The following is a 14,986-nucleotide window of genomic DNA, read 5'->3' as shown; positions in this document are numbered from 1 at the left end:
CATTTGCACTTAACCTACATGTTAATATTAATTTCTTCAGACATTTCTCATACTAAAATGTTATGGCCATTTAGTTTGAAGGTTTTTAATGACAGGAATGTGGATGATCCCTAATCCCCCCCCCCTTCCCCAGGGTGGCATTCCTACAAATTGGTATGATATGAAAAGCAGTTGTTCAGATGATCAAAGGCCTGATTAGTTGTAGATCAGTGTCCTATCCACAAGTCCCAATGCCCATCTGGATAGTTATAGTTCATTATAATAAATAAACATTTTTATTTGCTCTCCCATTTCAGTCATTTGCAAATCTTTGTCTGTGACACATCCTGTTTAGTGCATATAGTATTGCTTTCCCCAAGAATTTTTCACATGGCTGTTTGATTAGTTTTAACATTTCCTTAAACTGTCAGCAATTCCCCATTATTTTTTACTGCCCTCTCTTGTCGGCCTGCACTCAGTACCATCTCTCATTGTATTAATAAACTCTCAACAGGCCCAGTATGCACTATTTTTTAAGTTATTGCATTTTATCTCTCAACAGAACAGTTTATAGTAATGCAAGAATCTTGGCCAATACTACTAAATGCATTTTTCCTATGACTCTTCTCTCCCTCCCTTCCCCAATTAGCAGTCTCTGTGAACCTTTAAGGTCTCACCTAGTCTCGTGTTTAAAATTCTCACCACATAATCCCTTTGTATTACACAAACATCCATAAAAAGTTATATAGTTACATTAAACCCTGTTTTCAGCCGGAACAGGGTTTGATCTAACTATATCAAACCCTGTTCCTTCTCTTTTACTTATAACAGCTGTAAAAATATTTGCTGATGGTATTGAGGCAGTGTTAGGTGGGTTTGGAAACTACTAGCTTGGGGAGGATATATAGAATAATAGATTAACAGTAGCTGCAAGTACTGGTGAAAGTGATAGCTCTGAGGAAATTTTACTATGAAATGAATTTGTGATTTCAACTAAACTGTATTCATTGTTTGTGTTGTCAAAAAATGAATCATAAATCAGTGGACAGCCTAGCATGAAGGTACAGAATTCCATGAGTTCACAATCGAGTCTGATGTTAAAAATAAGTGGTTGATTGTAACAGCAATTGCTATCTTTTGTTGTAAATTACTGCAGTTATAAACTTTTCTGGCTTTATATGGCTACCTCAAAGTGTAAACAGAAAAGAAAAAAAAAAATTCCAGTAATATCTATACTTAATACTTGTACTAACAAAGTCATGTAAAGATATGTAACTTTGTTAACTTCATTTATGTAAATAATAATGTAAAATCATTAATCCTTCATTCATTTTTTTTCCAGTGTTTATGTTTCAAATTGAGTCAAAAATAATGAATGTGTTGTATACCTCACTATAATTCAAGATGACTACTTCAATGAATTCTTGTTTAACAAGTGTTTCTCAAGAAACTAGGAATCTTGTTATTGAAAGTAATACTAAGGTTAGTCAGACTGTGGTGTCATCTTCAAGAAATCAGTCCTGTATACCATTGAGCAGTATAGCAGGTTCAGGGACTTCAAGTGCTGTCATCAACTTAACTTTCAGTAATGGAGAAATACGTCCTACTACAAGTGCTGTCTTGACAGGTCAAGCAGTACCAACATCCATTGCTACTCTGGCAGGTAAATTATTTTTGCATCAATTACATTAATTCTGGACAGGTAATGGGTACTGAGTATATGTTAAAGGCAAACCAGCACAATATTCATGACATATATATATGAGATGTTACACAAAAGTTATGGATTAAAAACAGAGATTAATTTTTTCATTATATTCTCTTCAAATTACTCTCCTTAATATAGCAGTAAGTACTATAGGCTTTCATGATACCGAGATCAGTAATTCTGCCATTTTCGAAAGTATGTTTGAAATTCTTTTTTTTTTTTTTTTTTTTTTTTTTCCCTCCTAATAATGTCAGGTATTCCTTTTGTTTTTTCATAAATATCCAAGATATTACCTTTGAACTTCATCTTTAGAAACAAGAAGTTTCAGGGAGCATGGTCAGGAGAGTAAGGGTATGGGAGGGTGGGAACCAGAGGCATATCATTCTTGGCCAGGAACTGTTGGATAATTATTGTAGTTTGATCAGCCTCTGAACCTTGCAAACCAGTGAACATTTGTGCTTTAATAATGCTCCTTCTTCAAGGGCTCTTCTTGTAATATGTCATGTTAACTGAGATGTTTAACTAAGCTTGAAACAAAACTTGATGCAAGCTCTTGCTCGTTATGCAGAGCACATTGTACACATCTACACTGAATTTTACATATGTGAGTGGCATATAAAATGGTGTACAATAAGGCAAACTACCACAAAAGTATATGCTCAGAATCTAGCTGTAACATAGTACCTATCATTATTGAGCATTGTTACTTTATTCTCATAACTTTTGAATATCAGCTCATAGTGCTAAAATTATAGGATTATTTAATAAAATTAGTACTGAGATTATTGTATTTATTCCATAAATAATGAATTTGCAAAAGGTTTTTATTAATGAAGGTAAAAACTGTCGAAATAAGTTTTTAATACTTATTCATAATAAATGCATAAAATAGTTCTGTTCCTTTTGGAATGTTTTCTGACCGCAACTATAATATGGGGCTAATTATGCTTTTCTTCACTGAACTTTAAATAAATGTAGACTGTTCATTATTTAAATATTCTTATATGATGTGTGTGTGTGTGTGAGAGAGAGAGAGAGAGAGAGAGAGAGAGAGAGAGAGAGAGAGAGAGAGAGAGAGAGAGAGAGAGAGAGAGAGAGAGAGAGAGCATGAATGAATATGATGAAATTCACAGTAAATAATGCCACAGACGAGTGGATATTATCTGAGTAGTATTGAATTCAGAGGGGAGCTTGAAGGAAAAAGTCATTTGAATATATTTAATCATATTATTAGTTTATATTTGATATTGAAGTTAAAATGGAAAACAGGAAAATTACAATTGGTAAATGTGGATATTTTGAAGGAAATTTTAATACTAAAAATAGAAGTAATTTATAGATTACTTCAGTTTATTATGCTAAGCAGAATATGCAAATATAAGATAGGTTAAAAAAAAAATCCAGTATAGCATTTGTTAACAGAATATCAAATAAGTTTTTCTTATTTGATAAAAAAGATATTCCGTACCTTAAAATGTGTAGGTTTCTTTACAGTTGATTGTGTTTTGGTTGCACATACACATAGGTTTACTTTTATCAGTGGTTGATGATAAGAAATTTCATATCATTTTTTAGAATGTTCCTTTTTGAACAAAGCACTATAAAATTTTTTGTGTTGAAACTGACTTTAGAGGTTACAAAAATCATTTTCAAAGCATGCACTGAAATGGCAAGATATATGAATGGCACGAGTGCTTCAAAGATGGCCATGATCAGGGCCATGCAATTTTGGGTATATTGGATGTGCTGTACCAGGGATCCTGATCTAGGGAGCTCCAACTGAGGGAGCTAGCAAAGTCTCAACATAAATAAACGAGGCCCCTTAACCTGTTGATGATCCTGCTCAGGTAGCTAACAAACTAAATGAATATTTTGCATCGACATTCACACATGAGGAGTTATTCAGCAAGGGGAATGCCAGAGGTGTATTCAACTCTAGCAGTAAGCTACAGAATCTTGAAATAACTGGGAGTAAAGTGGAGGAGAAACTGTTGAAGATAAACACAAGAAAGGCACCCGGGGTGGATGGGATCTATCCAGTTATATTAAAGGAGGCAGCAAAGGAAGTAAGCAAACCCTTAGCCATAATTATGAGAGCTTCCTTGGACTCAGGGGAGGTACCCATAGACTGGAAATGTGCAAATGTGACCCCAATTCACAAAGGAGGATCAAAGGCTGACACAAGGAATTATAGACCTGTGAGCTTAACTTCTGTTCCAGGAAAATTAATGAAGGCACTGGTTAAAGAAGCACTGCAGGATCATTTAGACAAGACTTCAGTTATAGCTCAGACACAGCATGGTTTTGTTAAGGGGAAGTCTTGCCTGACCAACTTGATTGGATACTATGATGCAGTCACAAAAGAACTGGATGCAGGGAATAACTTTGATATTATATACTTGGATCTTAGAAAGGCTTTTGATACTGTTGCACATGGAAGACTGCTACACAAATTGGAGCAGTGTGACATTGGAGGCAAATTGCTGCTATGGATAAAGGGGTGGTTGAGGGGGAGAAGACAGAGTGGTAATCAATGGACACTGCTCATCGTGGACTAATGTTATTAGTGGAGTCCCTCAGGGCTCAGTGTTGGGTCCATTATTGTTTTCTGTATTTATAAATGATATTGATGATGGTATATCAAGCTTAATGTCCACGTTTGCAGACGATACAAAGGTTGGCAGGGTTGTCAAGGACACTACTGACACTATGCTGCTGCAACAGGATCTGGACAGGTTGAGCAGATGGGCTGAGAGGTGGCAAATGAAGTTTAACATTGACAAATGTAAAGTACTACACATGGGAAACAGCAACCCCAGAGCAACGTATCAACTCTGTGGTACTACACTGACAGTGGTAGAGAATGAAAGGGACTTGGGGGTGGTTGTGCAGGCAGATATGAAGTTCTCTGAGCAGTGCAGACGGGCTGCAAGAGTAGCTCATGGAGTATTGTCAATGATATACAGGAATTTTTCCACCAGGGATAAGGAGGTGATTATTCCATTGTATAAGGCAATGGTCAGGCCACACCTAGAGTACTGTATACAGGTCTGGAGGCCTCATTTCAAGAAGGATGTAGAGCTGCTGGAACAAGTACAGAGAAGGGCAACAAGATTAGTGAATGGAACAAAGGGGTGCTCTTACGAAGAAAGGCTTAAGTTTTGCAAATTACAGTGTCTGGAGACTAGGCACCAGCGAGGTGATCTGATAGAGGTGTATAAAGCCTTGAATGGTTTAAGCATGCTCAATGGTGATGGGATTTTTCCTCTAGCTCAGAAAAATCACCTGAGAGGGCATAAATCCAAATTGAGGAAAGACAGATGTAGGATAGACGTGCGGAAATTTGCCTATAGCCAGCGGGTGGTTGGTTGGTGGAACAGACTTCCATCCCTTGTGGTGGAGGTTGATAGCCTAAATAAGCTTAAGGCTCAGCTGGACAGGTATTTTGAACGAACAGAGGGGTGAAGTGGAAGTGGGTTTTTTTTTTTTTTTTTTGGCTGATGCTGCATAAGCTTGCTTTCTTGCATCAAATGCCTCTACTAATGCTAATGCTAACCTCTTTTGTATCCGGATCACCAAGTACCTTTGCACGGCCCTAGTCATGATATTATCGAGGAGATGAAGAAGGTGCAGGAGGACTTTCGTTTTGACAAATGTTGGACTCAACTTGTGCATCAGAAGCATTATTTGGGATAGTTAGCATTAGTAGAGGCATATGATGTAAGAAAGCAAGCTTATGCAGCATCAGCCAAATAAAAAAAAAAAAAAAAAAACAACCACTTCCATTTCACCCCTCCGTTTGTTTGAAATACCTGTCCAGCTGAGCCTTAAATTTATTTAGGCTATCAACTTCCACAACAAGGGATGGAAGTCTGTTCCACCAACCAACTACTCGCTGGCTAAAGGCAAATTTCCGCACATCTATCCTACATCTGTCATTCCTCAATCTGAATTTATGCCCTCTCAGGTGATTATTCTGAGCAGGAGGCAGTATCCCATCAGCACTGAGCATGCTCAAGCCCTTCAAGGCTTTGTACGTCTCTATCAGATCACCTCACCGGTGCCTAGTCTCCAGACACTGTAATTTGCAAAACATAAGCCTTTCTTCGTAAGAGCAACCCTTCGTTCCGTTCACTAACCTTGTTGCCCTTCTCTGTACTCGTTCCAGCATCTTTACATCCTTCTTGAAATGAGGCCTCCAGACCTGTATACAGTACTCAAGGTGCGGCCTGACCATTGCCTTATAAAAGGGAATAATCACCTTTTTATCCCTTCTAGAAAAATTCCTGTATATCATTGATAAGACACCATGAGCTACTCTTTCAAACTGTCTGCACTGCTCAGAGAACTTCATATCTGCCTGCACAATTACCTCCAGGTCCTTTTCATTCTCTACCACTGTCAGTGTAGTACCACAGAGTTGATACGTTGCTCTGGGGTTGCTGTTTCCCATGTGTAGTACTTTACATTTGTCAATGTTAAACTTCATTTGCCACCTCTCAGCCCATCTGCTCAACCTTTCCAGATCCTGTTGCAGCAGCATAGTGCCAGTAGTATCCTTAACAACCCTGCCAACATTTGTATCATCTGCAAACTTGGACATTAAGCTTGATACCATCATCAATATCATTTATAAATACAGAAAACAATAATGGACTCAACACTGAACCCTGAGGGACTCCACTAATAACATTAGTCCACGATGAGCAGTGTCCCTTGATTACCACTCTCTGTCTTCTCCCCCTCAACCATTCCTTTATCCATAGCAGCAATTTGCCTCCAGTGCCACACTGCTCCAATTTGTGCAGCAGTCTTCCATGTGCAACAGTATCAAAAGCTTTTCTAAGATCCAAATATATAATATCAAAGTTATTCCCTGCATCCAGTTCTTTTGTGACTGCATCATCGTATCCAATCAAATTGGTCAGGCAAGACTTCCCCTTAACAAAACCATGCTGTGTCCGAGCTATAACTGAAGTCTTGTCTAGATGATCCTGCAGTGCTTCTTTAACCAATGCCTCCATTAATTTTCCTGGAACAGAAGTTAAACTCACAGGTCTATAATTATTTGTGTCAGCCTTTGATCCGCCTTTGATCCTCCTGGGTACCTCCGCTGAGTCCAAAGAAGCTCTCATAATTATGGCTAAGGGTTTGCTTACTTCCTTTGCTGCCTCCTTTAGTCATCAAATAAGAATTGAACATATATCCTCCCATGTTGGAATATCATATGGTAGTTGCCAAACAATCATATCTAATATTTTAAGTATTAAAAGATTGTGCCGCTCCTTTGTTTCCAAGTTTTAATAGGAGATCAAATGGAAACAAGGACCTCAAACAGAATAATTAGACATTTTTGATTTTGATTCAGGATTTTTAAATTCACAAGTGACAGGGATGATAGTGTTACTATATGACCTGAAGACAAAATATAATTTTTCTGAGTCTGTCTCCCATGTCTCCTGGGAAGAAAAAAAAAATGAATTGACAGGCTAGAATTGCTCTAAAGGCATAATTCATTATGAATTTACACAAGGAGGTCATATTGTTTAATGAAACTGTATTTAAAAATCATTACGTATTTGAGAGTTTCCTCCATGACAGTATAGTGGTTTCGCTATATGTTACTTTTTCGTAGAGTTCTAGATTTGAATCCCATTAGAGATTGGAGGAATTCTTAAAGGCCTCCTTGCCCAGAGCTGTAGTTAGTTGGAGGTGGAGGAGTGCCTCCCCTCCTGCAAATTATTATGGGTTTTTCATCTTTTACATCATGGTAAATTGGTCTTGAACACACACTTCTATGGACATATGGGATGATAATTCCTAAGGTACTAATGCTTTTTAAAACCAATGGCAATAAAATTATAGAAATTTTATTGTTGCATTGGCTTGAGAGATATGTTTGGAAGGGGGACCTGATTTGTGGGGAAGGAAAAATTGGATATTGCTCAGTGGTAGTGCTTCTGCTCATTGTGTGATATTGTCTCACCATGATCTTTCACCATGTGAATTTTATTTTATTTTTTTTAAACTAAATAACTTGTTAAATGGATGATGATTTGCAAGTGTCAACATTTAACACTGCAAATACAATCAGAGAACTTTGAAAAAGGGATTTCAAAGAATTTTTTCATAATTATATAGCCAGTGGAAAAACGTGTAAATAGCTATGGTCATTATTGTGAAAAATTTAATGCTTAATTGTATGTAAATTCAGGCAAAACATATCTACTCTCTGGGTGAAACATTGAAATGCAAATATTAAGACAAATTCAAATTATTTTCTTGATCATTCATATCCCTTTTATATGTATTTTGTCTGTAGAAGTGTGTAATTAATTGCAAGTCAATTTGCTTGTTGTGCAGGCCTGAAAAATCCTGTAATGACTTGAGTGCCGACCGGGCTAGCCGGGTGGGTAAAGTGCCTGCCTGTCAACCCAAAGGTCGCAGGTTCAAATCCCGCCTCGGGCTTGGATCAAAGTACTACAAAAACCTTGGGAGGTGCATTATGGCCACAGAAGCCGATGCGCCAACAACTACCAAAAAAAAAAAAAAAAAATGACTTGAGTCAGAAAGTCATACTCCTTCCATCTGAAATTAGCATCAGTATTAATAGTGGCAAATGATACAAGAAAGCAAGCTTACAGCATTAAAAAAAAAAAAAAAAAAAGTTTTCAGTGTTACCTGTCCATCTAATAGTTTTTCTAGTTCTTCCTTGACTGTATTCAAACTATCCACTTCCACAACAGCAGATGGAGGTTTATTCCAGCAATCAACTACCTGCTAGCTGAAGGTAAATTTCTGCACATCTATTCTTCAACTATCCTTTCTCACTTTGCCACTTTGTGGATTGCTTGAGGAAGAATGCCATCAGCAGTGAGATTACTCAATCCATTCAAAGCCTTAAACACCACAATCAAACCTCCTCACACTTGCTTAGACTTCAGATGCTGCGATTTGCAGAATTGAAGCATTTCTTAGTTAAGAGTGCTTTTTTTTTTTTTTTTCACTCCTCACTAATCTTTTTACTCCTCCCTGTACTTGTTCCAACAGATCCCCATCCTATCTGAAACTTCCGGACCTGTATGCAGTACTCGAGATGTGGCCTAACCATGGCGTAACGTGAAGTTCTGTGTCACAATACAAACTCTGTAAAAGCCAGATTGTTTGGGTTAGTGAGTGTTCATATTAGGTTAGTGTAGAGTTGTGTTGGTCTGTTGTTCATCTGGCCACTTAGTTTAGGGGGCCTGTAGAACACCACCGACCCCTAGTTACCATATAGACTGTGAGGAGGTGAGCCAGATATAGTAGCAATGAGCTCTGGTGGGCTTAGTATTTCTTGAGCTTATCAGGGAGGGCAAAAAAAGTTTTTATTAGAAAGTGGGGAGTGTGGAAGTGACAGTTCAGTTTGGAGGATAGGTGAAAAAGGTGCATCCCATGCAAAGGAAACCACTGGGGGAGGGCTGATAAGAATAGTTTAGTGTTTAGGATGGTAGAGACCATTGGGCCAAAGGTTTTGGTAGGGAGGTGAGGAGATAAATAGTCAGTGCCCTGGGGTGTTATGGAGATTTAATTCATAGGGATAGGGCAGCCTATGTAGAGGGCCAGGTTCACCATCAGGCTTGTGAAGTGACCTCTTATTCTTGTTCCTGTGACAGCGATATTGCAAAGACAGCTGTTGCTGAACAAGTGGTAAGAAAATACCACTAAATGTTTGATTCCATTGTGTATATTGATTCATTGACCCCATTGTATTGGCAGGGTGGTTAATGACAGTAATCAAGGTGCTACTGCAACAAGAGCTAGATAAAATAGGCAGGTGTGCTGAGAAGTGGCTATTGAAGTTTTAATATTGACAAATGCAAACTAATGCATATGGATAGCCACAATCCCAGAATAACATACACTCAGAGTAGTGAAGAATGAAAATTGCCTGGGGTAATTGTGCAGTTAGGCATGAAGTTCTCTGAGCAGTGCAGATGGGCTGTTAGGAATTGGAGTGCTCATGGAGTTTGGTCATTAATATACAGGAATTGTTTGAAGAAAATAAAGCACTCAAACCTATGTTGGTATAATTATGTTTATTTTCAAATTGGAAATATGTACGTAATGGAGTCAAACGTTTTATGGTATTTTCTTATCACATCTCCAGTGACAGCTGTCTTTGCAATATTACTGTCACAAAAAGTCACTTTGGTCACAAGAACAAGTTCTTGTGATCCTGAAGTCCCTACCCCCCACCCCTAACCCCAGAACAATCCTAATCTCCCTCCATAATACTGTATATTCCTGCACCCAAAACCTGCCAGGTTTTCCACGCGACAGCCTCCCATTAGCTGCACCACTTAACTCTAATGTATATAAACAATCAACCCAATCCTTCCACTCCAATCTTCCCAAACTGGACCATGGGATACCACTCCTGGATCACATCAACAGGTAAGTCCTTCCAACTAATTTAGAGAGTAACTCTAAGGATTTTTCATACACTATCTTTATTAATTAATGAGTTAATTAAATTATAAGCAAAAGTGTAATAATTATATGACTATATATGTAAAGGAGTATAGTATAATTAGAATACATTGTATTGTAAATAATCAGATATCATTATCAAATTGAAAACTTGTAATACCACTCCTCAAAATATGTTTTGCCTTCTCCCCCCACTCATAGTTTGGAAATAGAGATGGGAAATCTGAGATGGGAAATAGTGAGTTCCCAGAATGTAGCCATAATAGTTTAATGTTTGGTATTGAGGTGGTTCAGTTCCTTTAAAATCGTATCATTTTGATAATAAATTATTTAATCTTCCACGTGGTATAATAGTGTAGTGTCTTTCAATTCGTTAACATAATAATGAACAATCATGTAGATCCCCTCTTCCAAATAGTTACAGACAGATACGATCAAAACAGTCTGTCTATTACTTAAATTAGAACATGGTTTGAGAAAATAAATACTATCTATATTTTCTAAAACAATGTAAGCTTTACAAGCTTTACCCCAAAAGTCTAGTCCTGAATGACTCTGTTAAAAACAACAATCATAAAAGAACTTAAAAGCATATATAACAGTATGCTTTTAATATACACGATTATAAAGTCCACATAGATAGGCTTAATATCTTAACATTGAACAAAATCACACAAGCAGAAAATTACATCAGCGACAAATTAAAATTATACAAAACCAAAAGAATCGCCACCCTTAATGAAAAACTTATAGCTTTTATGCAATACCAACAAACCCACCCACATAACCAACCCCATGCCTCTCAATCCCACAGAACCAAACAAAAGACAACAAAACACTTTTCTAACAACCAACGCCACATTCAAACTTTCAGTTATTAATTTAAGCAATGGAGCCCTTTCAACCTCTGAACAAAATTTTAGCATTTTTTGTCATTTCTACATGACAACCTCAAGAAAATACCTATCCAGGAAGCCAGAGACACAATCAACATCACAGCCATCAACATCCTCAAGGAGTTCAAATACCAGAAGAGGATCCAGAGGTGATCCAATATCACAAGACAGGAAGCAGGCTATCACGACTCTAAAAGAAGACATATGTCCACATAGCAAAAGCAGACAAAGACAGTGCTACAGTTACCCTAAACTGGGAGGATTACCAGTAGAAAATTTGCAAACACTTCTCAGACCAATAAACCTACAAACCCACCAACAAGAACAGCACAGGACCACTGGAAACAAAGAAAAAGAAGAAACTCACCTGCCTCCTGAAACAAAAGAAGATCGACCAAGACCTCTTAGACAGACTCCACCCCAACAATTCAGAAGCTCCCTCATTCTTTGCAAATATTGAGGTTCGCAAACCAAGATTCCCCATCAGACCCATTATTAACAGAAGATTCCACCCAGGAAAACAGATCTCTATCTGGTTAACTAAGCTCCTCAAAAACACTACCCAGAAGCACCTATTCAATTCACAACTTGGCAAAGGCCATCAGAAACTCCAACAACTAACCATAGAACTTGACGACTTCCTTGTATCCTTCAATGTAGAATCTATGTACACCATCCCATTACAAGATACCAAATCTATCATATATAATAATCTATAATCTATACAGGAATATAAACATTGGATTCATCAAGCCCATAATATCATCAGACATTGTAGATCTAATCGACCTTTCAGCAGGACAATCCTACTTCAACTGCAATAGATCCTTCTGTATCGGGTCTCAGTATTGGCAACTCACTATCTCCTTTCCTGGCAGAAATGTTTATAGGCCTCTTGGCCTATAAACGTTTCTGCCTATAAAACAATTTCTAAATCAACAACTTGTAAAACCAAAGCTCTGGTTCAGATATGTACACCATACCATGACAGTGAGGAAGATTCAACATCTTCCTCACTGTCATAGTCCAGAAGCTTCTTTATGACAGAATTTCTTTCTGCCAGAATGTATCTTCTTGACTATGACATTTGGTGGAAATGGTCTGATGGTATGTGGCTAGTTTTGACTTGGTCCATTGGTAGTAGTGTCTGAAATGTAAGTCCATGATTTCTTGGACATTTTCAACAATTATATTATCAGGCCCTATCAGTATCAGCATGACAGAATTTTCCACATCCTGATTTATGGACTGTGTGATCAAAAAGTTAAATTGTCTGACTCTGGATACAGACCTCAGTCACATTGGACATTATGCAAGGAATTGGAGTGCCGGATTAGGCTGTGGCCACAGTGTAAGAGACCAAAATGGCCTGCAAAGCAACTACTACAGGCTGTCTTTCACACAGGCTCTGTAATAGTTGCTCAGAGTAGCTGCTTTTCTGGGGAATGAAAGTGAACTCCACATGTTACTTAGTGGAAGTTGGTCAACAGTAGACTGAGGTCAGGAGCGGGAGTGCCGTAGCACGCGCTCTTTGAGTAGACCGGGGTTCAAGCTCCCTGACTGCTGAATATGGTCGACCTGCCAACCCGCACTGGACCAGCATGGCAGATTATGGTCCATTTCCCTCAGCATGAATTGTTGAGGAGGCTTCCATCCTGCAGTGGGTTGATAATGGCTGCACTTTTTTTTTTAGACTGAGGTGAGTAGAGGCTGTCATATAGACCAAAGATGGCCTTACTTTTTATTAGGTTTTTGAATTAAAAGCCTTTTAATTCAAAATTTTTTGGTCATATAGTGTTTGTTTACATGCACACGTGCGCACACACACACACACACAGAGCAGAGATTAAATCAGAGCTGGTAGTGGTGAACCTTGGCTGGAACTACTACCCTGTAGCAACTGTGAATATGCTTTTCTCAGAGAGGTTTTCCTCCCTTCAGATTATTGTATGCAATTCTACTGCTGCCAATTGGATGTTAGTTGCAGTTCAGGTTGGATCCACTTGTTTCATCACAGACTGTAATGAAACAATGGGTGGATTGCAGCCTGTTTAGTGAACAGCTCCCTCTTCATATCATTTTTGTACACGACTAAGTCATCTTTGAATTTTCTCATGCTAAAACTGTTAGCATTAGCATTAGTAGAGGCATTTGATGCAAGAAAGCAAGCTTATGCAGCATCAGCCAAAAAAAAAAAAAAAAAAAACCCACTTCCACTTCACCCCTCTGTTCGTTCAAAATACCTGTCCAGCTGAGCCTTAAACTTATTTAGGCTATCAACCTCCACCACAAGGGATGGCAGTCTGTTCCACCAACCAACCACCCGCTGGCTAAAGGCAAATTTCCGCACGTCTATCCTACATCTGTCTTTCCTCAATTTGAATTTATGCCCTCTCAGGTGATTTTTCTGAGCTAGAGGAAGAATCCCGTCAGCATTGAGCATGCTTAAACCATTCAAGGCTTTATACACCTCTATCAGATCACCTCGCTGGTGCCTAGTCTCCAGACACTGTAATTTGCAAAACTTAAGCCTTTCTTCGTAAGAGCACCCCTTTGTTCCATTCACTAATCTTGTTGCCCTTCTCTGTACTCGTTCCAGCAGCTCTACATCCTTCTTGAAATGAGGCCTCCAGACCTGTATACAGTACTCTAGGTGTGGCCTGACCATTGCCTTATACAATGGAATAATCACCTCCTTATCCCTGCTGGAAAAAGTCCTGTATATCATTGACAATACTCCATGAGCTACTCTTGCAGCCCATCTGCACTACTCAGAGAACTTCATATCTGCCTGCACAATCACCCCCAAGTCCCTTTCATTCTCTACTACTGTCAGTGTAGTACCACAGAGTTGATACGTTGCTCTGGGGTTGCTGTTTCCCATGTGTAGTACTTTACATTTGTCAATGTTAAACTTCATTTGCCACCTCTCAGCCCATCTGCTCAACCTTTCCAGATCCTGTTGCAGCAGCATTGTGTCAGTAGTGTCCTTGACAACCCTGCCAACCTTTGTATCATCTGCAAACTTGGACATTAAGCTTGATATACCATCATCAATATCATTTATAAATACAGAAAACAACACTGAACCCTGAGGGACTCCACTAATAACATTAGTCCACGATGAGCAGTGTCCATTGATTACCACTCTCTGTCTTCTCCTCCTCAACCACCCCTTTATCCATAGCAGCAATTAGCCTGCAATGTCACACTGCTCCAATTTGTGTAGCAGTCTTCCATGTGCAACAGGATCCATGTGTTGGATCCACAGGATCCAACAACTTCCATGTGTACCATTCTGGGTGCGAGGTTAGCCTGTGCGGTTGTTGCTCCTTAAAGCTCTTGAAACAGAGAAGTTTTTCCTGATTTATTTTCTGCTTTATTAGTTTAAATTGTCATATTAACTTATTTTCTAGAGTAGCTTTATATTCCTAGTTACGATACTTAGTTTAAAGTTTAACTTAGACAGAGATTTTGTAGATATTACTTAGTATCGGTAACGGTATCAAATCCACGTGTAACAAATTGAACGAGAGGTCTTTTTTTTTTTAATCAAATTTAGTCGATTTATTAACCAATTGTTATATCAAATTATCATCTATAAGTAGATTATAGACCTAGTTAGGATCCTTAGTTTATTCTAAATTGAGATAGCGAGATTTGAAAGCTAATCAATACTTACGAGTCCGTAGAAATACCGTTCGTGAATTCCCGCCATTTTTACACGGTACCATAAGCTTAGTGTAGTATAGTGCATAATATAATATTGTCAATTAATCAGTAAATCTATTAATCTTGATAAACTTTATTGTCAATTAAATTGTATTTTTAACTCTATATATATATATATATAACGACTTAATCGTAACAAATAATTAATACATAACTATAGTGGTACACGTGATACGGAAGTTGTATAAAGGGAACTCGT

At 38.1% G+C, this 14,986-nt stretch overlaps 1 protein-coding gene across 1 annotated transcript in view; it reads left to right on the top strand.

Annotated features, from left to right (window-relative positions):
* Window positions 1-14,986, top strand: part of l(3)mbt (lethal (3) malignant brain tumor) — a 195,801-nt gene that overhangs the window by 40,352 nt on the left and 140,463 nt on the right. The window contains exon 2 of the mRNA XM_090372140.1: window positions 1,322-1,642. Within this exon, the coding sequence (XP_090228266.1) occupies window positions 1,384-1,642 (259 nt within the window). The 5' untranslated portion in view covers window positions 1,322-1,383. The remainder of the gene's footprint in view (window positions 1-1,321; window positions 1,643-14,986) is intronic.

This window comes from Mastigoproctus giganteus, chromosome 4, assembly GCF_048544385.1.
Source record: "Mastigoproctus giganteus isolate SK-2022 chromosome 4, ASM4854438v1, whole genome shotgun sequence".
Taxonomy (NCBI): Eukaryota; Metazoa; Arthropoda; class Arachnida; order Uropygi; family Thelyphonidae; genus Mastigoproctus; species Mastigoproctus giganteus.
Note: the sequence above shows the minus strand (reverse complement) of the source record. Positions and strands in the feature narration are given on the sequence as shown.